General features: G+C 41.2%; 1 protein-coding gene across 1 annotated transcript in view; it reads left to right on the top strand.

The window, feature by feature from the left end:
• The first annotated feature begins 613 nt into the window (after positions 1–613).
• LOC138262431 (clathrin coat assembly protein AP180-like) overlaps positions 614–24,853 on the top strand; it is a 122,042-nt gene continuing 97,802 nt past the window's right edge. The window contains exons 1-2 of the mRNA XM_069212330.1: positions 614–741; positions 16,148–16,377. Of these exons, the coding sequence (XP_069068431.1) occupies positions 614–741; positions 16,148–16,377 (358 nt within the window). The remainder of the gene's footprint in view (positions 742–16,147; positions 16,378–24,853) is intronic.

Raw genomic sequence — 24,853 nt, 5'->3', positions numbered from 1 at the left:
TTCCATATATATATATATATATATATATATATATATATATATATATGTTCAATGGCATGTGTAGCTGCAGATACACATGCTATGCATAACTCTTCTGACATCTAGTGTTGGGCTCGGAGTGTTACAAGTTGTTTTTCTTCTAAGAAGTCTTTTCGGAGTCACGGGTTCGAGTGACTCCTCCTCTTGGTTACAGTGCGCATGGGCATCGACTCCATAGTTAGATTGTTTTCTTTCCGCTGTCGGCATCGGACATGTTTCCTCTTGCATCGAGATTTCGAATGGGAAAACTTTTGAAAACCTAGTTATTCATTGGTATTGTTTCGATCGCGTTTCCCATCTAGCATTGAATCTGTAGTACCGCCGGAATCTAAATTTCGCCCTTTGGGTTGCATGCACCCGACTTAGGCCTGTTTGGGCCTACCACGTGGAAAGCCTGATGGATCGGACTCCATTTCGATTCTGCCCTCGGTGCAAGGCAAAGTACCCATATACAGACCAACACTTGGTTTGTAATTTGTGCCTTTCTCCGGAAGATTGAGAGGAAGACTGTGAAGCCTGTCGATCATTTCAATTGAAGGAGACCTTAAGAAATCGCAGGGCCCGAAGATTAGAAATGGCGTCCAAGAGCACCGAACATCTCAACGTAATGGAGGAAGAGCAGACGCAGACAGCAGTCTCCATCCGAGACACCGACTCCGAACAAGAATCGGAAGATGATAGATCATCACAGCTGGCCAGCATGTGAGTACATCTGCCCCTTCTGGATCGGCCCCAAAAAAGGCCACTCTTCCGTCCACTTCAGAGTCGAGCAAGTTGGTTAAAACTTTCAACTCGGACTCCAGCAAACGTCCTCACTCTTTGGAGTCGAAAATTCGGCACCCTGCTTCAGAGCCGAAACAACCGACTTATTTTTTGGGACCGAAAAAGATCCAAACTTCTGAGCCGAAAAAATCTTCATATACAGAGGAACAAGGACTTTCAAGACAACCAAAGCAAATCTCAAAGCCCGTTCAAGAATCTCACAAAGCTTCAGAAGAAGAGACTGAAATTGAGCCAATATTGGAGGTTATGGATGAAAGACAATCAAGAATCCATATACATAAGGAGACTGGTCGAATCCTCACTGCACCTCCTTTAAAGACTAAAAGAAAGCTGGCCTTTCAAGAGGAGTTACATTCTGCTCAACCACCAGCAAAAGTGCAGAAACAAAAGGAGAAACCAGCACCTCTCCCTACTTCTCCTCCTCACTCTCCACAACGTTTTTTCACCTCACAATAGTCCACCACCACTGCCTTCTCCGACACACTCATTATACTCACATGGAGATATAGTGGACCCATGGGATCTCTATGACCCTGATCCCATTCCAGATAATGATCCTGAACTCTACCCCTCAAAACCTTCACCACCAGAAGACACTACTGCCTACACTCAGGTAGTCTCTAGGGCAGCGGCTTATCATGGGGTGCGCATGCATTCTGAACCCCTGGAAGATTTTCTATTCAACACTTTGTCTTCCACTCAATCCAGATACCAGTGTCTCCCAATGTTGCCTGGAATGGTTTAACATGCTTGTTGCACTTTGTTGCCTATGCAGGGTCATCCTCAATCTTTTTGCCTCCTGCCTCCTGTTTTTTCTGACCTGTTGCAGTTGGCTTTTGAACTCTGAGATCTTTACCACTGCTAACCATTGTAAAGTGCATATGCTTTCTCTGTAAAATGTGTATGTGATTGGTTTATCCGTGATTGGTATATTTGATTTACTAGTAAGTCCCTAGTAAAGTGCACTAGAGGTGCCAGGGCCTGTAAATCGAATGCTACTAGTGGGCCTGCAGCACTGGTTGTGCCACCCACATAAGTAGCTCTGGAATCATGTCTCAGACCTGCCACTGCAGTGTCTGTGTGTGTATTTTTACACTATAAATTAGACTTGGCAAGTGTACCCACTTGCCAGGCCTAAACCTTCCCTTTTCTTACATGTAAGGCACCCCTAAGGTAGGCCCTAGGACATATAGTAATGTGGTTTATATGTCCTGACAGTGAACTACTGCCAGCTTCGTTTTTCACTGTTGCAAGGCCTGTCTCTCTCATAGGATAACATGGGGGCTACCTTTAAATATGATTAAAGTGTAGATTCCCCTAGAGAGTAGATGGATATGTGGAGTTTGGGGTCCCTGAACTCACAATTTAAAAATACATCTTTTAGTAAAGTTGATTATAAGATTGTGCGTTTGAAAATGCCACTTTTAGAAAGTGAGCATTTTCATGCTTAAACCATTCTGTGACTCTGCCGTGTTTGTGGATTCCCTGTCTGGGTCAGTTTGACAGTTGGGTTGTTTTTCACCTCACACTAGACAGTGACACAAAGGGAGCTGGGGTGTAACCTGCATTTCCTGATTAGCCATCTCTGCTAGAAGGGAGGGGTGGAGTGGTCACTCTCATCTGAAAGGACTGTGCCTGCCTCTGACAATGCAGACTCCAACCCCCTGGTGTGTGTCTGAGGCCTTGCCTGGGCAAGGCAGGATTTCACAAGTAGGTGTGAGTCCCCTTTGAAGAAAGGTGACTTCAAAGACTAAAATGGGTATAAGAAGGGCACCCAAATCTACAGACTTTAGAAACACTTCTGGAACCAAGAGGAACCTCTGCCTGGACAAGAGCTGATAGCTGAGGAAGAAGTGCTTCCCTGCGTGTGACTGTGCTTTGTGGAGCTTTCCTGCAGTGCTACTTCTGTCAGAGTAAGAGGGCAAAGACTGGACTTTGTGTGCCTTCCATCTTGTGGAGAAATCTCCAAGGGCTTGATTTAGAACTTGCCTCCTGTTGTTTGAAGTCTCAGGGACAGCAAAGACTTCTCTCTGCCAGCACCTGGAGTCTCTGGAGAGACTCCTGCTCTGACAAGTGGTGCCCTATCCAGTCCCTGGGCCCTTGAAAGGAAAGCTGGTGGAAATCCAAGGAAATCGACTTCCGACGACTCCGGACCGATGCCGCTGCCGAATCCGGTAACGCCGCGTGCACCTGACGCGTGACCTTCGCTGGAACGCGACGCTCTTCGCAGGCTCGACGCCGCTGCAGCCCCGCTGAAGTCCGCGGCTCTGTGGAAGTCGCCACACCCCGTCATGACCGACGCCGCTCGAAACGCGTGGATTCAACATTTCGCATAGATGCCGCAATCCCCGACTTCGCGTCTCGGCTTGTTTTCACTCTTCACCAAAGGTACTGTACTTGGAGGTCTACACGACTCCGTGTCCGGCGCCGCTGGTGTTGGCTTGTTTGGAATGACTCCATCACGACGCCGTGTTAACATCTCATCGAAGCATTTTTGTTTCTAGACGCTATTTTTGAGTTTAATCTCTAAAAATTCATAACTTGACTTGTGTATGTTGGATTTTTTTCGTTTTGGTCTTGTTTTGTTTAGATAAATATTTCCTATTTTTCTAAACTGGTGTTGTGTCATTTTGTAGTGTTTTCATTGAGTTACTGTGTGTGTTGGTACAAATACTTTACACCTAGCGCTCTGAAGTTAAGCCTACTGCTCTGCCAAGCTACCAAGGGGGGAAAGCAGGGGTTAGCTGAGGGTGATTCTCTTTTACCCTGACTAGAGTGAGGGTCCTTGCTTGAACAGGGCGTAACCTGACTGTCAACCAAAGACCCCATTTCTAACAATGCTGAAGACATTTAGTGAACCTGTCAAAGCTAGAGTCATTACCCCTAGAATTGACAAAAAATGTAAACCTGCCCCTATGGACCCAGACTATATAACACACCAGGTTCCTCCAGACTCAGTGGTAGTTAGCACAGCCAGAAAAAGAGCTAACAGCCAGTCATCAGGAGACACTTCTCCTCCTGATAAGGAAAGCAGAAAATGTGATGCTGTTGCAAAAGAATAGCCACACAAGCAACTAACCAATGGAGAATTGCCAATTCTCAGGCACTGCTGGCTAGATATGATAGAACCCATTGGGATGAGATGCAAGAAATTATACAGCACCTCCCAAAAGAGCATCAGAAAGGGGTGCAACAAGTTGTAGAAAACGGAAAGGCTATAAGTAATAACCAAATAAGGTCTGCCCTCGATGCTGCTGATACAGCTGCAAGAAGCGTCAACACTGCCATTACAATTAGAAGGCATGCATTGCTGCGCTGCCTTCTAATTACCAGAACCACAACAGGCAGTAAATAACATGCCTTCTGATAAGAAACATCTATTTGGCCCTGAAGTAGACACCACTATAGAGAAACTGAGAAAAGACTCGGACACTGCTAAGGCAATGGTAGCATTATATACCACACCATATAGAGGCTCCTTTCGCACACCACAGTTTAGAGGAGGATTTAAGCCACAATCCTCTGACGCGTCTACCTCCCAGACCAAGCAGGGAGAATGAACTCAATATCAAAGAGGGGGATTTAGAGGGTCCTACAGAGGACAATATTTCAGGAACAGAGGCAAGTTCCAAGCCTCAAAAAAAAGCACTACACCATTTAAGCAGTGACTTCCTTCTCACCCTTCCACTCGACACATCTCTTGTGGGGAGAAGATTACAGCAATTCCACTCTCCTTGGCAAAATAACAGACAATTGGGTATTATCAATTATCCGCAATGGCTGTTGCCTATAATTAATCTCCACCCCTCAAACATACCACCACGTCACCACAAATTGTCCCCAGAACACAAAGTTCTGCTGCAAGAAGACGTACAATCTCTACTAACGAAACAATCAATAGAATTGGTTCCACATTCTCAACAGGGAACAAGAGTATATTCATTATACTTACTCATTCCCAAAAAAGATGGCACCCTCAGGCCCATCTAGGACCTCAGGCCTCTTAATCTATACATCCTGTCCGAACATTTTCACATGTTAACTCTGCAGGATGTCATTCCACTACTGCAAAAACAAGATTACATGACTGCTTTAGACCTCAAAGATGCGTATTTCCACATACCCATCCATCCAGCTCACAGAAAATACCTCAGATTCGTCATAGCAGGAAAGCATTACCAATTCAAAGTTCTGCCGTTCGGCATAACAACAGCTCCAAGAGTGCTCACAAAGTGTCTAGCAGTATTAGCAGCTTACTTATGAAGACAGCACATTCACGTCTTTCCATATCTAGACGATTGGCTAATAAAATCAAGCAATTTTACACAATGCCAAAAACACACTCAATACATGATACAAACCCTACATACACCACGGTTCGCTCTCAATTACCTAAAATCACAACTTCAACCAGCACAAATACATCCTTACCTAGGTGCATTTCTAAATACTCAGAAAGCCCTAGCATATCCTAATACACAAAGGATACAGGCTTTCCAAAATCTCATACTACAAATACATCCAAATCAACAATATACTGTAAGATTCATCATGAAAATTCTAGGGATGATGGCATCTTACATAGCTATAGTTCCACACGCAAGACTTAACATGAGGCCCTTACAACAGTGCCTCTCACAACAATGGTGTAAGGCACACAGTCAACTTCAAGATCTAGTGTTGGTAGACCGGCAAACACATATGTCCCTTCAGTGGTGGAACCTCAGCAATCTAATGAAGGGGTGGTCATTTCAAGACCCTGTGCCTCAGTCCATAATCACAACAGACGCATCCATAATAGTTTGGGGAGCTCATCTCAACAATCATACCATTCAAGGGGAATGGGCTGCCAAACAAACAGTTTCACATAAACCATCTAGAATTATTAGCTGTATTTCTTGCCCTAAAAGTGTTTCAACCTCTTCTCAAACAGAAGACTGTTCTAATAAAAACAGACAACATGACAACCATGTATTACCTCAACAAACAGGGTGGGACACATTTATCTCAACTGTCCCTACTAGCCCAAACAATATGGAAATGGGCAGTTCACAATCACATTCATCTGTTAGCACAATACATTCTAGGGATAGACAATCAGCTGGCAGATCTCCTAAGCAGGAATCGCCAACAACTCACAAATGGGAGATTTACCCGCAAGTACTTCAAAAGTGGGGGACACCAGAAATGGACCTATTTGCAACAAGCGAAAAAGCAAAATGCCAAAACTTTGCATCCAGATACCCACATCCCCTATCCAAGGGCAATGTTCTACGGCTCAATTGGTCAGGGATATTTGCTCACACTTTTCCCCCTCTCCCACTCCTTCCCTTTCTGGTCAGCAAACTACGTCAAACGTCACTCACCATGATACTCATAGCCCCAATGTGGGCACATCAGCACTGGTACACAAGACTCCTAGATGTGTCCGAGGTACCTCATTCCAAACTCACATACAGACCAGACTTGTTAATACAGAAATAGAACAAAGGTCAAATAAGGCACCCAAACCCCAATGCTCTGTCTGGCGATTTGGCTCCTGAAGTCTTAGAATTTGGTTACCTTAAGCTTCCTTCAGAATGTATGGAAGTAATTAAACAAGCACGTAAACCTACTACTAGGCAATGTTACTCAAACAAGTGGAAAAGATTTGTCTACTACTGTCAATCTAAAAACACTGAACCGTTTACAACACCTTTACAAGATATTCTATGTTATTTATTTCATTTGCAGAAATCAAATTTAGCTTTCTCGTCCATGAAAGTCCACCTTACTGCAATATCTGCTTAGTTACAAAATATTCAACACACACTTCTCTGTTCAGAGTTCCTGTTATTAAAGCCTTCATGGAAGGATTAAAACGCATTATTCCACCCAGAACACCACCTGTTCCTTCCTGGAATTTAAATATCATACTTACCAGACTTATGGGCTCACCTTTTGAACCCATGCACTCTTGTCAAAATCAATTTTTAACATGGAAAATTGCCATCCTTGTAGCTATCACTTCTTTACGAAGAGTTAGTGAAATACAGGCGTTCACCCTTGAAGAACCTTTCTTCCAAGTAGACAAACATAAAGTTGTACTTAGGACAAATCCAAAATTTCTAATCAAAAGTAGTCTCCTTTTCACATCAACCAAACAGTGGAATTGCCAGTCTTGTTTCCACAGCCAGACTCTGTAGCAGAAAGAGCTCTCTATACCTTAGATCTCAAAAGAGCTCTTATGTACCACATTGACAGAATTAAAGGTTTTAGAAAAACAAAACAACTTTTCGTTGCTTTTCAACATTCACATAAAGGTAATCCTATATCTAAACAAGGCTTAGCAAGATGGATTGTTAGATGCATCCAAACATGCTACATCAAAGCAAAGAGAAAACTTTTAGTCACTCCTAGAGCACATTCTATGAGAAAGAAAGGTGCATCAATGGCATTTTTAGGAAACATACCAATGGCTGATGTATGTAAAGCTGCCACATGGTCATCTCTACATACATTTACAAAACACTATTGTGTTGATGTTTTCTCACACCAACAGGCTACTGTAGGCCAGGCTGTATTCAGAACACTGTTTCAAACAACTTCAACTCCTACAGGCTAGCCACCGCTATTTTATGGGAGGACTAACTGCTTTGTAGTCTATGCATAGCATGTGTATCTCTGCAGCTACACATGCCATGGAACGGAAAATGTCACTTACCCAGTGGACATCTGTTCGCGGCATGTAGTGCTGCAGATTCACATGCACCATCCCTCCTCCCCGAAAGCCTGTAGTCGTTTAAGTTTAACATTTATACATATGTATATACATTTACATTTGCATGGGCATCTCTTTATATTCTTATACTCTATCACTCCTTCCCTTGCCCTTTGCGGGAAAACAATCTAACTATGGAGTCGATGCCCATGCGCACTGTAACCGAGAGGAGGAGTCACTCGTTCCCGTGATTCCGAAAAGACTTCTTCGCAGAAAAACAACTTGTAACACTCCAAGCCCAACACTAGATGTCGGAAGAGATATGCATAGCATGTGAATCTGCAGCACTACATGCCACGAACAGATGTACACTTGGTAGGTGACATTTTCCATATATATATATATATATACACACTTTATACACACACAAACCGTAGAAATGCAAGTAGTTATTTCAAGTAACTATAACTCCTGGCCATGTAGTTTTCAGATCAATAATTTGCTGCAATTATATTATCAATTATGTCATAGACATATTACTGATGTAATATGTGGGATAATAAGCAGTGAGTGGCAAGGGTACCAGTTATGTACATTAGGGCACGAGTTAGTCACTTGAAATAACTCTAACTATAATAGCTGAATTCCTGTGGTGGTGTGCATGTAAATACTAACCCTAACTAGAACGTCCCTGTAACCTTCGGTTGTTTTAGTTACTTTCCAAGCGTTTGTAAATGATAATTCCTAACTACAACAACCTCTGTAACGGTTGTTTTTTTGGTTTTCTTTAAAGTGAATTTCTATGCGTTTTTCTTTTTTTTTATTACGTAGCAGGGGGGTTGGCTGAAGGGTCTGGCCTGTGGCCAACCGCCAACATGCATCCATCCTCCAGCCCCTCACTACGCACAACCAAATGGTTGGCCGCAGTCAACCCCTGCATGCATCCAACCCCACACCACAACAGAAAAGCAAGGAGACTGCACTCAAAAATGGAGAAAGCAGTGAAGGCTATGGAAAAGCAAGGATAAGGCACGCATTAAACGAGGAGAAAGGCAAGGAGAAAGTAGTAAAAACGAGTGAAAAGCAAGCGCACATCACACAAAAAACAGGGGAAAAAGCAAGGAGAAAGCATAGAAAACAAGGGAAAAAGAGGCAAAGGCACACAAAAAAACAGCGGAAACAGCAAGGAAAAACAGTGAAAATGAAGGAAAAGCCAGGAGAAGACACTCAAGATCTTACTGGACCAAGGTCTAGCTTTCTGCTGGATTTGGTGTCATTCCATTCAGCCGTTCAGGCTGAAGTTGTCGAAAAGCTCTATGGGAAATAACAAGAGAAACGCACATTAACTATCACCCCAAAACTTTCCATGCGGAACAAGACAAAATAGTGCACTTTTTTAGGAAGCTTTTCGGAAGATTCAGCAAACAGCACCAAAGTTAAAAGCCAATAAAAAAATGTTTTTCTTATGTAGACTGGATCCTAGATATAAGTACCTACTAGCAACCGCCGGTTGGTTGAGAGAGAGCGAGAGAAAATATATAGACAGCCTTTCTCTCACTCACACTGTCGCACACTCTCACACACTATCACTCACCCCTGTCATGGATGGAGATTGTACAAAGTAGGACTCCTCTGTGAGCTTGGCTACATTTAGGCCAAAGGGAGAGGGCAGATATGGAATAAAAATAATCTATCTGAATTTGTGGCATCACATAGCTTTTCCTCCTTTCTTGCCTTTTGGTTTGAGTAGAGATTGTCTGCCTCTGGTATAAAGACTCATTCTAGAATGCAGTGACTGTAAAAAAGAAGACATGATAATAAGCCGTGACCAATCTAGTTACAGACCCTTGAAACTGACCTATTGCAGGGATGTATGGTAGTGCAGAATTTAGGAGTTCATACATATTTGGCTCTCTTCTAGCCCACATTTCTGACCACAGACTTGGGTCTAAACTCAGTGCTTTGAGTGTCAAGTACCAGGAAAGATGTGATTCCATTTATGATCCCAGTTCCATACATTCATCATTAAAACAATCCAAAACAATTTTAAAAGACATGTAGGAATTGGTTTTAAAACTAATAATTGCTTTCTTTTTTATTTATTTATTTATTTATTTATTTATTAAAGATGTTTTTTATTGAGTCAAATACAAGAACATTAACTTAACATTGCCAGGACGGAGATATGCAGTTGTGAATATATATGCATAAAGAATATTGTACTTATAAATGCATATTAAACATTTAAATGAATTAGGCATATACAGCAATATAGTATCAAAGACTCCAAGTTTGAATAAAGAAAGAGAAAGGGAGAGGGAGAAGAGCTATAGGGATAGAAAAGGGAATCAAGTGATAGCCATGTGGAGACAGAGGTAATAGACATTAGTTACAGGGAATGTAAGATGAAATAAGTATACATAAGAAGAAAAACAGGAAATATATTGGCAATTTTTTCAAAGGAGGAGAAAAATCAATTTCCTTCGCAGTGCGTGAGAGATAGTTACTTAATGGCAACCATAGCTGATGACGTTTGAAGAAAGTTCCTGTTGAATTAAGCTTATAGCTGTCAAGTCTATGACGATTGATGATAACAAACAGAATTCCACCACTGTCTGAGAGTAATGTTCTCCGAAGATTTCCAGTTAGAAGTAATAGAGATTGCAATAGAAAGCAAAAGGTCCACCAATTTTCCAAGAGGCCTGAATGAACTCCAGATATTGTGTATGCCACCCAAAAACAGTAATTCATATGACATTGGTAAGGAGATCTGATCTACTGGTGAAATGCAAGACCATATTGAGGACCAAAAAGTAGATGGGGATGGACAAGAAAAAAACATGTGAAAGTCAATACCCTGCTGAGTGTGGCAGTGCCAACAATTGTCATTTTGTGCAAGTTTGAGTTTGTAAAGGCGTACAGGAGTGTAGAAAAGTCCATTATAAAAAAAAAATAGGGTCTGCGTGAGGCTTCAAGTGTGTGTAGTGGAATGTATCTGATACCATATTCTATCCCATAAAAAAGTTGGCCAAACAACACAAAGATCTGATTCCCACAATGTCTCAAGAGGTGATTTGAGTCTAGGTGAAACAGACTCTTTACATTTTTTTTTATAAATTCCAGCTGCCCTAGGATTATTAGAAGTTACGATCGGGTGTGGAGATGATGCAAGAGAAGAATGATTATGATGCATAAGTTTATAGAGGGCCTCTTGGACCAGAATAGAAAGAATGATATATTGGGATTTCATGCGAATAGGGAGATTATAAATTGCTCAGAGAGTAGTAAAAGGGATGAGAGAGTCTTTATGATAAAATTTGGAAATGAGAAGAATACCTTTAGTCATCCAAGCCTTCCAACACAAGGTTTTACCTTGTTTCCTAAGAGAACTATTGTGCCAAATAAGACTGTTAAAGAGTTGATTAATGGGGGTAAGATGCGAAATGAAAAAAGGTTTCAGTAAGTTGACTGAATGAGAGATAGTGCTGGGCAACCAGAATTTTGGGGGGTTAGACATGAATATAATGGGTTTATGGGAAAAGGGAGAAATAAATGTTTCTTCCAAAGAGAACCATAGCTTTTGAGGGGCACCATTGAGTGTAGATTACTAGGGATGTATTTGCTTAATGCCAAAAGATTTGTGATAAATTAAAAAGGAAAATTAACTCCACCTTGTACTTTAGAAAGTTTTAATTTCGAGAGAGAGATTCAGGATTGTTTACCGTTCTACAGAAACTTCGATAGAATTTTATCAACTGAACTAAAAAATAGTTTAGGTATCTTAATAGGAAGCATCATAAGGAAGAAGTTCATGATAGGGAGAAGCATAATCTTAATGGTGTCCAAGCGGCCCCACCTCGTGAGATATAACGGAGACCATTTCTGTGTGAGATCTACAAGCTTTGCAGATAAGATTTCTAAATAAGTCTTTAATGTATCCTTGAGAGTAGTGCAGTACCATACCCCCAGGCATTTAATCTTAGAAGAATTCCAAGATAATCCTGCATCAAGGAATACAGAGCCAGTGCAATGAGCATTACGTGGTAAGACCACTGTTTTGTCTATATTAAGTTTATAGCCAGATACATCAGAATATAGGTTGAGCTCATGCAGGAATGCAGAAAGAGAAGTGTCAGGGTGAGACATGAACAAAAGAATATCATCAGCATATGCCATAAATTTGATGTGTGCATTATTAATCTGAAACCCGGTAAATTGTTCAGTCGTTTTTAATTGGTATAGAAAAGGTTCGAGAGCCAAAATAAATAGTAAAGGAGTTAATGGGCATCCCTGACGAGTACCCCTTTTAAGAGGGGAAAAAAGGAGATCGGATATCATTTGAAATAACCGAGGAACATGGTAAGGAATATAAAATGTCAGAATTTAGTACCTAGTCCATGCCATTCCAATGCCTTCAACATGAAACCCTAGTAGACCCTATTGAAGGCCTTTTCCGCATCCAATGATAAAGCTGCCAGAGGAATATATATAGTTCGGTAAATTGTAGAGGTTGGTCTAAAGATGAGATGTCAATCTGCAGTGGGTCTCTTGGTTTGAGATTAGAGAAATATTGGTTGAGAGATTCAACTGTTGGCATGTGTTCTGGAGTGCACAGGTCCTTATAGTAAGAAGCGAAACACAATGATATATCTTTATCTCTAAAGTGTTTAACACCATTGTTATCTGTGATAGATTTAATAGTTGTTTTTTCTTTTCTTTGTTTCAAATATCGAGCTAGAAGAGAACCAGCTTTTTTGTTACCACCATAATATCTGGCATTTATTTTCAGGAGGGTGCTGCATGCTTGCTCAGTGGTATACTGGTTAAACTCCATTTTAGCTGAGACTAGTGCTTCAAGATGTGATTTACTAGTTTTTTGAGTATAGTATTCATGTTCTAGGGACTTTATATTTTCAAGGATGGAAGTCGATTATTGTTGAGCAGACTTTTGTTTTTGAGTGAGCGTAACTTATGATGAAACCCCTAGAGGCTGCTTTGAATGTATCCCACACAGAATGACATGATAGTTGATCACTATCGTTGATGTGGAAGTATTCTTCTATAAACTTACTGTAGGAAGCGATAAAAGTAGCATCTAAAAGTAGAGAGTTATTAAACCTCCATGAAGATGTTTTAGAACCATTAAGAAAAAGATCAAGGTCAGTAATCACAGGTGCGTGATCTGAGATCAAAATAGCACCGATTTCAGAGTTGACCATATGTTGCAATAAACCTTTACTCAGAAAGATATAATCAAGCCTAGAATGGAAATGGTGGGTAGGAGAATAAAGAGTATTCCAAGAGGTCGGGATTGCATATTCTCCAGGAATCAGAGAGAGAATGCTGTAAAATAAAGTTTTTAAACCTTTGTGGGAGACATGTGGAATTAAATGTGACGTGGAACGTCTGTCCAAAAATGGATCGAGAATTTGGTTGCTGTCACCACCTATTAGTAAATTGTTTGAGGAATGTTCAGAGACAATATGTGAAAGATTCTTCCAAAAATGTGGATCTGGATGTGTGGGGCCTTATATATTTAGGATAGTAAGAGAAAAATTGTCAATTGTAAATGTAACAAGTACCCAGCGACCTTCTGTATCTCGATGCTGTGAAATTATGGTAGGTTTGAGAGATTTATGACAGAGTATAATTACCCCATTTTTGTTTGTGGTAGAAGTGGAGTAGAAAATGTCCCCCACCCATTGTTTTTTAAGCTTAATTGCCTCAGAGTCGTTGAGGTGAGTCTCTTGCAACAAAGCAATTTGGCATTTCAAATGAGCTAGGTGAGATAAGACACGCTGACTTTTAATGGGGTGTATAAGCCCCTTAACATTCCAAGTTGCATAACAAGAAGTATTAATAAACAACTGCTGTAACAAGGAAAAAACTAGGCATATCAATTTTGCAAAAGCAAAGAAATGGGAAAGAAACAAGATAGTAAAGAAAAAGAAAAGGAGGAAGATGTCCTCCAGAAGTTGTATATACATTGATGCAGCAATACAGGGACAAAGTCCACAAAAGCTAAAGAAGGCAAGATAGAAAGTGAATACCCTGAAAGGTAGAGGGACAGCTTAGAACCTGAAAAGACAGGCAAGAGTGGCTTCAGCACAAGAAAAGTGATATTAAAACATATGAAGGCGAGTTTCAAGGAAGAAAAAAAAACATACAAACGAAAAATTTAGCATTCAGGAGACCAAAAAACGTAATAACTACAGTAAAGAAGTGTGACATGAAGAACAATAAAAATCAAACCTTACCAGTGGAACGTGTAGAACAATTTGGATGGTGAGAAAGGGATACTGTTGGGAAAGGAACATGAGGATTGCACAAAGAACACTATCTAAAAAAAAAAATAGGAAGATGCAGAGAAGGAAAACCATGGATATAAATACTAAACATAACCATTACTATTAAACTGTCCAGAAAAAAAAAAGAAAGGACATTAAAGACAAATTAAATTATATCTTCAAGTAATTGCAGATGCTCCTAGTTCCATTGCTTCTGTTTTGTGTTGGTTAATAAAAGTTTGTAGTGCTGAAGGTTCCTCAAACGAGTAAGATTTGTCCTTGAATGTAATTTTGAAAAGGCATGGGTGAAGAAGACCCTATTGAATATTCAAGGATTTGAGTTGTGGACGTAAGTCCAAAAACTGTTTGCGACGTGCAGCTGTAGCAGGAGAGAAGTGTTTGTGTTGGGACCATTGCTCCTCAATAAGTTGCAAAGAGGCATTAGTGTCCATCATAGAGGGCTTTAACGCACGCAATTCCTCCATGACATCATCTAGAGTAAGATGTGTAGGTGATTTGGAGGGAGAATCAAGGTCTTTTTTTTGGGCACTTGACAGAGGAGGTGTTAGGTGTTGTGTTTTTCGCAATTGCGCCAGCAGCATGAGATGAAGAGGCACTATCCTTTAAAAAGTCTGTAGCACTATCCATTGTTAAAGCTGATGGTAGAGAAGATTTAGTCATATGTGTGCACACCACTCGAAGAGGATTATTAGACCTGGAGTAAGAGGATGACTAGCTGCTCTGAGAATTATTTGGTCTCCCCATAAAAGCCAGCAGCAATTTGGTAATAGGAAGCCAGCAATGTGAGGTGATGAAGAAATTATATTACGATGAGAAGCTGCTGCAAGAAGTTTCCAACAACAGAGCAAAATATAATGAAAAATATTTAAATAGAAAATCCTAAATTATTCCCTTATAACAGGCATGACGGAATACCACAAGAGCAAAGCACTTTACTGCACATAGTCAAACAATTGGTGAATAGTTTTAAGGGAACCTTCTGAAAAGGATAAATCCCCTCCGTCAAAGGAAACCATTTACCATGTTATGAAGAGCAAATTTGAGAGAGCTCCTTGACAACAAGAGCTGCCAGTGAATACTGAAAGTTTGAAAGAGCTCCTTGACAACAAGAGCTGCCAGTGAATACTGAAAGTTGAAAACCTCCCTAAATGTATTTGAAGAGAGAGGTCAAAAGTTCAGCTGACTGTCAGAAGGTAATAAATATTCCATTGCAGAGGAAATTAGATTTGTAGAATGACATCCAGGCTAGCAGTTAAATGTCAAATAGAAACATCTCTGTGAAAGTTTAGGTTTATGCAGAGGCTTATGGAGTGAAACGCAAATGATGCAGATAAATAATTACCTCAGGCCCTCACATGAAGTCTCTGAAATGACTTCAAAACTCGATGTCTCTGTAAGATAAAGGCATATTTATGCAGCGGCAGAGCTCCAGTGCTAAAAAATGCTGAAGAAATGAATCATTTTGATGTGAAAACATCTTCCTTCCTTCCTGGAAGTGCTGAAGCCTCACAGAGCTCTAAAGAGCAGCGGCCATCTTGCGTGACCTCTGGCCATGCCCCCCATAATTGCTTTATTTAAAACACTTTTTTTCAGATAGTGGCAGACCTGCGATTTCTAGTCAATCACAAAACATGCCTTCAGTTGGAATGTTGCGTGACTGCTCATTAATAAGACCGCCACTATCTTGTGTTATCATCCACATCTAGAAGCAGTATTTGCTGTACTCTGCCCAGTATATACCCCAGTGCAGTTCAGATTTGGAAGTGAGGCTTGAATTGCCCCGTCTCAACGGATTACCTTGTTAAATTGCAGAGGCTCACTCCTTCAGTTGCTATTCAGTCTTTAGAGTTTAAAATCACCCCCCACCCAGGAACCTGGAATACGAAGGCCTAAAAAATAATTTGTCCACAATGCTAGATTTTATTTTTATATATAAGAACGTGTAAATATATAATTTTCTTCTTTATTGAAATCAAAGAAACTTCTGTTGTTTGATGTCCAACCTGGTGGTGATACACTGCACACTGTCCAAAAATTAGTCTTTCGTGGGACTACAGTTGATATAAAATTGTGAACACCTGATTAAAGCCGATTTTTCAAATTGTTTATTGTACAACTTTCCTACTTGTGTAAATAAAATCTAATACGAAGAATAGAAGGTTATTTAACTTTTGTTTATTTACATTGCTTACCAAAAGCACACTACCGCAGATCTTTTGAGGGAATGTGAGTGATGTTTTAAGTTGTCACTGTTCGTTTTTTTGTATGTGTAGTGATTTTGTTGTTTGTCCATTTATGTTGCATCTTAAGTTTATAGTTCAAGCCTAGTGTTTTCACTCGACCCTCTCTCAATACCCTCTGGTCTTCATCTCTGGTTGCACACAGACACCCTTTCTGCACCTTCTGCTACTGTTCTTTCTGAGGCCCAGCTCTCTGATCCGTTTGCACCAGAGCCAGTCTCAAGTGCCACCTCCAGTGAGACATCTGCGCCCTCTGGCACTTCTGCTACTCTAGCTGCTGTCACTACTGAAGTTGATCTTTTCGGAGGTTAGTTTGGTTGCTTTTTCTGTAAAGTTACTTTTACTCCTATCATCTGGGAAACTTACGGATTTAATCGTTTTCTTTCATTGCTGTCTACGATAATTTTGTAGTCGGTGATGATTTAGTAATATGGGTAAAACTTTGTTTGCCAAAGTATACTGAAATATGTTTTACGTTCTTGGTATTTTGAAGGTTTATGCTTGTTCCTTTTACGTTACTTTTTTTTAAAGAATGTATTGTGATGCATAGGAACTGGGCGCTTAGGTGTCTGCGATTTACGTTCTGTGCTTTAGAAATAAAATAAAAGTGTTGACCTTTGAACATTTTTGAAAAACAGGCATGGGCTAGTTGTAAAATGGCAGCTGAAATGAATAATTGGTCTTTCTTCATCTAACTTTATTTTCCGTATGCTCACAAGACTTTTTGGGTTGACTCTTTAGTCCTTGGATGATCCTTCGATGAAATATACTTTTTTACCTTACACATTTTGAAGCCAGCAAACTACTTTGTTTAAAGATAATTTAATTAACCAACTGTTTTCTAGCAAACAATCAATCAGTAAGTTAACACACGTTTCACAGAATGCGCATCTTCTGAGAGTGGATGCACACACCAAGACATATTTATGAGATTTTTGCTTCATGATTGCACCATACATCGTGATACATGCGTAATGCAAACCTCTAAGTAGGATTTTAAGCCACGTAATGCCACTTTGAGTGACTGTGAATGGCTTTAAAAATCTGGAGTAATGCAACTGTTGGAAAGTGGATTATTAGTAGTGGTAAGTATGAGCCTACCACTTGTAATAAGGCCACTAATCAAATATAGGTTCATTAAAGGTCCCAGTAAAATAGCCCCCTGCACAACCCTTGGTTGCTGTAACTGAGCAGGCAGGCCCAACTTATGAGAAAAGAGTGTAAAGCATTCAAAAACACCAATACAGCAAATATGTGGAACACAACACACAATAAAAATCCTACACCGCTTAATAAAAAATAGGTAATATTTTTATGAGTAAATAGACATTAAAACGACAAAAATCGAGTGTAGGGAACCAGAGAGATGATTTTTTTTTTAAAGAATAAACACTTTCTGGTGCTTAAGAACACTAAGCACCCAACTTTACCAAATTTCTCTAGACTTCAGGAGGTGTTTCCTCAAGTCTTCCTTGCAGGTACAAAGGGCCCAAATACAAATCCAATGGTCTGGAATCTCCAGGATGGTCCTTGGAACCAGAGTTATTATTTTTTAAAGAATAAGCACCTCCCAGAAACACAAAGTGCCAACTTTACCAACAATCTTCAAACTTCTGCAAACTTCAGGAGTTGTTTCCTGAAGCCCTTCTTGAAGGTGCAAAGGGTCCAAAACACAAATCCAAGGGTCTGGAATCTTGTACAATGATTCCACAATGCACCTGGCCAAATCTGTAAAAGTCCACTGGATGCACTCCAGGCTAGGGACTCTGGCTGGGGATGATACAGGTGAAGCTCTGTTAACCGGTAGCTGCAGGGAGTCCACTCCTGAGTTTCTCTTGAAGCAGGGCACCATCCCCAGGGATGCAGTACCAGATTGTGCAGTAGGCATAGTTCACTCAGAAGTGCAGGCCAAGGGTACAGTTCCACATTCCAACAGGGCAGTCCTTCTTCCTTTTGTAGTTTCAGGCAGCAGGTCTGAGAGGCTATGCACCTCTCACATATTTATTCCCAGCTCCTAGGCATCTGGAAATGGGCATCCTGACCAATAGAATGCAGAGTGACACCCAGATGCATGACCACTTCCTCCAAAGTGTGGCATATTCCTGTCACAAAAAGCACCATTCTTCTAAAAACCATGATGGCTGAAATTTCAGCAGAGCAGTAAGAGTTGACTGAACCATCTCTCAATGTGGCTCATTTCCATAGCTCTCCTAACATCTGTAAATTCCTTCTTTAAACCTGGTATCTGGCTCAGGGGTCCAGAAGGTGGGGGTTAGGCAATCTGGTATTCCCTCCTGCCCTGCTGTCCTTTGAGGCTGTATATTTTATTACCCCTCCCCCTGCTCCAGCATTCCTATGTAGCCCCAGAGCTGCCCTTCACCAGATAGACTCTCCCCTGGACAGCCACTTATCACTTAACCAGGCAGCTCTGCTAATCCTGTTAGCACTGACCAATCAAAGGGGACCTTCAAAGGACAAATTTTGGTTTACCGAAAGAAAAGCCTTATAACTTATTTTCTGTACAAATTGTGATAAATTCACCAATGTGAAATTGCTGGGATTATCAAAACAAATCTTAAGTCCTTGAATGACTTTTCTATGCTTTTCCTTACTATAATGAAAATAAAATACAATATTGCTATGATAGCCTTTTAAGGCCAGTATCTACAATGGGGGAAACGTGAAATGATCAGTTTTTCCCTCACCAGGGTTTATAAAACATTTTATATGTCCCCTACTTATAGTTACATGATCCTCCCTCCCCCGGTATACCTAGAGTGGACCATGTGGGTATCTAATGTGAAAATATAGAAGATCATTACATTTAAAGTGCCTATAACACCAAAGTCAAATTAGGACATCATTTCCATTTAAATGCAGTCTACAGAGTGAGGCTGCATGTACAAACAGAAAACCTCCAGCTGTGCCCACATGCAAAGGGCAGCAATTCTGCTGGGCCCCTACTCCCATGCCCTCTTATAAACTAGGGTCTTGTATGTAGTTGGCGGCCCCTTGCCATGCTAATTACTAGGGACTCATAGGGGCTGTCATGCAAATTGTATTAAGTTAACTTTTAAAGACAGGCTGCAAAGCAGGCCTGCATTTAGAAGGACAGAAAGAAAACAGCAGTTCACACATGCAAGTGTAGACCTTCTGTGGGCGTCTAATCTCCATGCCCTATTATATAGCATGGGCTAATAGGCAGATTGTACCCCCTTGCCCTATAATATACTAGAGGCTTACAGGGTCTGTCAGGCCAATTGGAAGGGTACCCTAATACATAGTGTAATACATGAGTGTTTTTTAACATAGCACTTGCCTGGGTCTGGATAACAGAGCCCAGGGCACAGTCAGTCATTTACCATCAGCATCAGTCAGCAACAAAACATGGGTATGAACAGGGCAAAAATATGACTTTGCAACAGCAATGCAGCGCAAATTGCTGTGTTGCATTACTCTATGCAAGGGAGGCGTCCCATGGGTGTCAAAATGTAAGTCATATAGTTTTTTAGGCATTCCCAGATTTACCAAATCTGGTGAACCTAGAAATGAGCCACAAAGATACGCTTCCCCAGGAGAGGTGTAACGAGGAGAAATATATTTTTCTCCTCGTTACTTCCTCTTTCTATGTGTGCTGTAGCACACATAGAGGAATATGCCTCTAAGGATTGTTTTTGTGCAGGAAGGGGCCCCTTCCTTCACAAAAACAATCCTGCATGCAACATAGGCACCCTTGCACCATGGTGAAAGGGTGCCTGCGGTGGCACCAAGCAGTCCATTGTGCACCAGTGCCTTCGAAAAGGACAGAAATGCACCGTATGCCCTAAATACATCGCATTCCTGCCCTTTCCAAGTGATGCAGTGCAGCGCAGCAAGGTGTCTTGCTACCCTGCACTGTGCCTTTGCCATAAATATGGTTCACCGGTTTTTCTTGCTATTTCATAAACTGTGGGGGCATATTTATGAAATTGTCACGTAGCGCAGCGTGGTAAAGACGCAACGAAAACCAGGCCCTTTGTTTCCAGGAGGCAGGGATACTTTTATTATATGTGATGGTGCTGCAATGCAGTTTTTCCTGCTTCAACACCCTCCGCATGATCCGAAAGATCTACAAATGGATCCCCACCGAAACCAGAAGAACAGTCACCCAAGCCCTCGTAAGCAGCAAACTGGACTATGGCAATGTCCTCTACGCAGGAACCACGGCCAAACTCCAGAAGAGGCGGCAACGCATCCAGAACACCTCTGCATACCTCATCCTGGACATCCCCCGCCAGCGCCACATCACAGGCCATCTGAGAGACCTTCACTGGCTCCCAGTCAACAAGAGAATCATCTCCAAACTCCTCACCCACGCTCACAAAGCACTGCACAACACAGGACCGGAATACCTCCACAGACGGCTCTCCTTTCTACACCCCGACCCAGCATCTCCGCTGCCCTGGCAACCGTCCCACGGGTCCGCAGAACTACAACTGCCGACAGATCATTCTTGCACCTTGCCGCCCAGACGTGGAACACTCTTCCCTCCCACCTGCGTCAGCCCAAAGACCTCCTCACCTTCAGGAAACTTCTCAAGACCTGGCTGTTCGAGCAGTAGCAGCATCCTCCCCCTCCCCCACCTCAGCGCCTTGGGACTCTCACAGGTGAGTTGTGCGCTTTACAAATTCCTGATTGATTTTATGGCCATTAGCAGTTCCACTGCCTGATAACTCAGTTTTTGAATAACTAAGCTATAGTCAGAATCTGCGGTTTCCCATACTTTGTGTACTTCTGCCACCTAGTAGGCAAATCTTAAAAAATAATAATATATATATATATATATATATATATATATATATATATATATATATATATACTTGCATGCTATAAAATAAGATGCGGCAGTTGAAGGTAACAGACGGTATTGAAAATGAGCCCCATAATCTTGCTGTTATGCACTAGTCCTTCATCTGCCTTTTCTTAGACGTTGCTGTCCTGAATTTGCCAAAATGTCGAAGACCTGTCTGTGTTAAGAAGACGGTTCGTGGATTCTATTTTCTCATGTTCACTATGAGGTACCTACTCAGATGCTTCCAACCTAATCCGTTAGAAGATACCAGCGTGAGGGCAGAGTCTGAACACTGTGCTGTGAGTACTGTTTGCCCTCAGGTACCACTGGGAGAGGCTAGAAAAGCCGTGACATGGCTCGAGCCAAATGACTGCCGTGGCCCCCTCTCGTCGGTATGTTCCATGTGCATGACTCCCTGCAGCCGAGCCAGGGCACCGCTTGTGCTGAAACATAAAGACGTAGCGTCATGCTAGATGAAGGACAGCTGCACCCACTTCGGTTATGAAACAAATCCGAAAGATATGTTTTCTCTTTCTATTGAAATTGCAATCTAGTGAGAAATGTGTGTAGAGTGCCGCCTTGTTGCATGTCACGGAACTGCCGCATTAATCCTGAATCCCGCAACCGAGCGTAACGATAACTTCTTTCTCCTGCCCATCGTTTTATTGCCTCTTTTGAGGCTGTTACATGGGAATCAATGTGTTTTGATTGTTTGTTCCATGCTGAAGTTCTGCATAGCGATTCTCTTAGGCGCTCTTGACCATTTGCTGTTGATTCACATCCGTTTTGCCTGCCAAGTTTTCTTGAAAGTTTTATCACATAGCCTCGTCTGGATTTATCATATGGGGTGCACAAGATGCAGGTTGGTCTGGAAATAGATTTGCTGTATAAATCGTTGTCCTTCCCTGTAAAACTAGAGACAGGAATAAATGGTTATTGTGGCTACATTGCGTTTAGTGTACCTGGTAAACCTGAGCACGAGTCCTGCTTCCCCAATAGGAAAAAAAACTCGGTGATCCCAGGCTAAGCATTTCTTTCACCATGTCTGATTTCCTTTAAATGCTAACTTTTGGAGTATCTAAAGGCGATTAAGTTCCATGTGCAGTGCCCCAGAAAAAAAAGATCATAGAGATTTAATAAAAGTTAATGTTGCTCCATCAACTGTTATTTATCATTTTCGTAGCGTCCAACAAAAATATCAGTGTCTCTTGGTTCACTCACGGCAGTATCATTAAGACAATGTATTTTTCTAAGTTTATTTAGCACTTAACACATTTTGTAAGTGTAATTGTATACAGTTATTTGATCTAATATATTAAATTAAAACACACACTTTAAAAAAACTGTATAAATGCATAGCCTCTTTCCATACATGAACATGCCATCTGCTGCGCATTCTCATGATAGAACTTTAATGGCTCAGTTTGTACTTTTGCACTTTGGGACAAATCAGTGTCTTAACCTTGATCTTGCTCCGTGTTTAATGGCTCACCCACCTTTCCTCGTGTCATGATACCATAGTTGGCTATCACAACAGGAAAATCTTGGATGTAATGCTGAGGACTAGGCAGAAGAATAGACAGAGTATTATAAAGGCTGACCAGGCCCCTATTGTGGCATATTCCTCTAATGAACATACAATAAGAAAATTCCTGCTTAACAACTCTAGGCACTGTTTCCATTTTTGCCGAAGTCCAGCTAGGAGAGTGTACTTGGATTATCAGACGGTGCATAAAACTCTGTTAATGGCTTTATCATCCAATGGCTCTTCGAATCGCTGAGTGCCTGAGGACCTGGCCCTACCCAAATGCACTGATCTACGCTTTAGTTCTTCAAATGTTTCATGCACAAAATACTTGGGTGCTTCTTCTATTCAGGAACGTAGATTAATTTCTTGGTCTATTGATTGCTAAAAGAGAGACAATTCTAACAGATCTTTTATTTTATTTTATTTATTTTTACTTTTTTTTTTTAGGAGAGATGATGTCCTTACCCCAAACACCTCGTCTCCTCTACTCACTCATTGTCAGGCATTACATTGTTGCTTCTAGGCTTTTGGTCACCAGATTATCAAACGCTTTTGACAAACTTATTGGCATGATGCCATTTGTTATAAATTTACATCAGGAAAACATAGTTGCCTCTGTCTTGCCAATGGATAAGAGAAAAACGTGGATTCCTCCATTTTATTGAGGCTTTGCCTTGAGTCAATTTTGTCGTTTTTTTTTTTTTGCAACTTTAATGGTTCTAGAATATTTAACTAGACCAATCTCAATAACGGACACAGTATGCTGATGAGAGCCCCTCAGTGCTTTCTCGATCTCTGGCCATTCTTTGATTTTTGATTTCTGTCCCCACTGCACCAGCACACCCCTTTTTGATCTGCTGTTGCCAAACCATGTGACTTCGTGTTATTTTAGGAAGAGCAGCAGGCGGTGTGTGCATTGTTAGGGTGAAGGTAGGCCTGAACTAAAAAACAAAGCTGTGTTTCGCTTCATTGCCGGGCTACCACGCTGGCCTTCTCCCTTTTCCCTGCTTTTTAGGGTTGAGCCTGCGTCGCATGCGCTCGTGCATGCATATCGCTAGCGAGATGCTTTAGGTATTAGAAAAGGGCTTGGAGCCCCGTCGACGTCACGTCAGTGTCTTTCACTGGCAAGTTGGCTTGCCTGTTAGAATCCGCTTCTTTTGATTAGTGGAAGGCACACATATGTCATGGCTTTTCCGGTGGTTAGCCCTCCTCGAGCGCAGCGACCAAGTACAGAAAACATGCGAGGCTCGCTGAGTTTGTGGACTACTTTTTCTCTATGTTCGCAGCGCGATCTCACTGGGCAGAAGTCGGGCGCTTCGCATACTATCGACCTTGTTACATAGTTAATTGCACTTTTGCCGGTTATGTTCATAATTGCACTTTTGCCGATAGGTATTATTATGTGTAAACTGTAGCTGCGCAATCGTGCAGTTTTTTTCTTTTAATGCAAGAAAAATCCAGTTGGGAGTTTACAACTGTGAACAGCTGTAACTCCGACAAATGCGAGACCCTAGTGCATTGCAAATGCTTGTTTTCTAGTGGTGGAACAACTGTCGCGCTTGTTTTCTTGCGTGGTCAGACCTAGCTTTCACGGTTATTTTTGTGAGGAGGGCCCTAACCCCAGCTACACTTCTGTGATTTTCTATTTTTTGCAGGACATGGCATTGAAAAATCTGCATAGCTTCACTAACAGTGCTTTTGTGTTTCATGGTCCTTGTTTAGTCCACCTGAAAAAAAATCCCCCTCGATATCACCACAGTGGACAAGGAGTATTTGAAGTTCCCAAGTCCTTATGTAAAGGTTTTACTGGATTTCAAAACTACAGATTCTGTTTTGAACACTACAACTATTTCCACAGGATATAGTGCTAAGATGGCAAAATTGTACAAACATTGTAGCAAAGTTCAGGAGCTTAAGAACAGGGGACAGATTTTCTGCACACAATTCTGTGCCACTGTGTTAAGAAATGTAGCAAGTTTCCAGGCAAAGGCATTCCAGCTGCATTCTGTTTTTATTCCTGCCACCATAGTCAGACGTTTGGCCTCTTTGAGTACTTGAGTACCCTTAATAAGGTTTTGAGTAGTGTACATGAAGTTATTGAATTAGAGTGGACTGTCCAAGTTTGCATGAGAATGCACCAATAGAAATTTACACATAAAACTCCACAAAATAGATATATCCATCCCGTTTATGAAATGTTTGAAACAGGAATATCTTTATGGCAATGCAGTATTACGTTGAACTGTGGAAAGGCAAATACTTATGATGTTTTAGCTTTTCTGCGTAAACCTTTTGAAAGTCTGTCTTGTAAAATGCTTTTAGAAGGTCAAAGCATACGTTTTACGTTACTGAACAAAAAGAAGTATGATTCTTAGCTCGGGACTTCAGTGGCTATTGCAGTATTCCTTTTAAAAAGCATTCAAT

Source organism: Pleurodeles waltl, chromosome 10, assembly GCF_031143425.1.
Source record: "Pleurodeles waltl isolate 20211129_DDA chromosome 10, aPleWal1.hap1.20221129, whole genome shotgun sequence".
In the NCBI taxonomy this organism is placed as follows: Eukaryota; Metazoa; Chordata; class Amphibia; order Caudata; family Salamandridae; genus Pleurodeles; species Pleurodeles waltl.
Note: the sequence above shows the minus strand (reverse complement) of the source record. Positions and strands in the feature narration are given on the sequence as shown.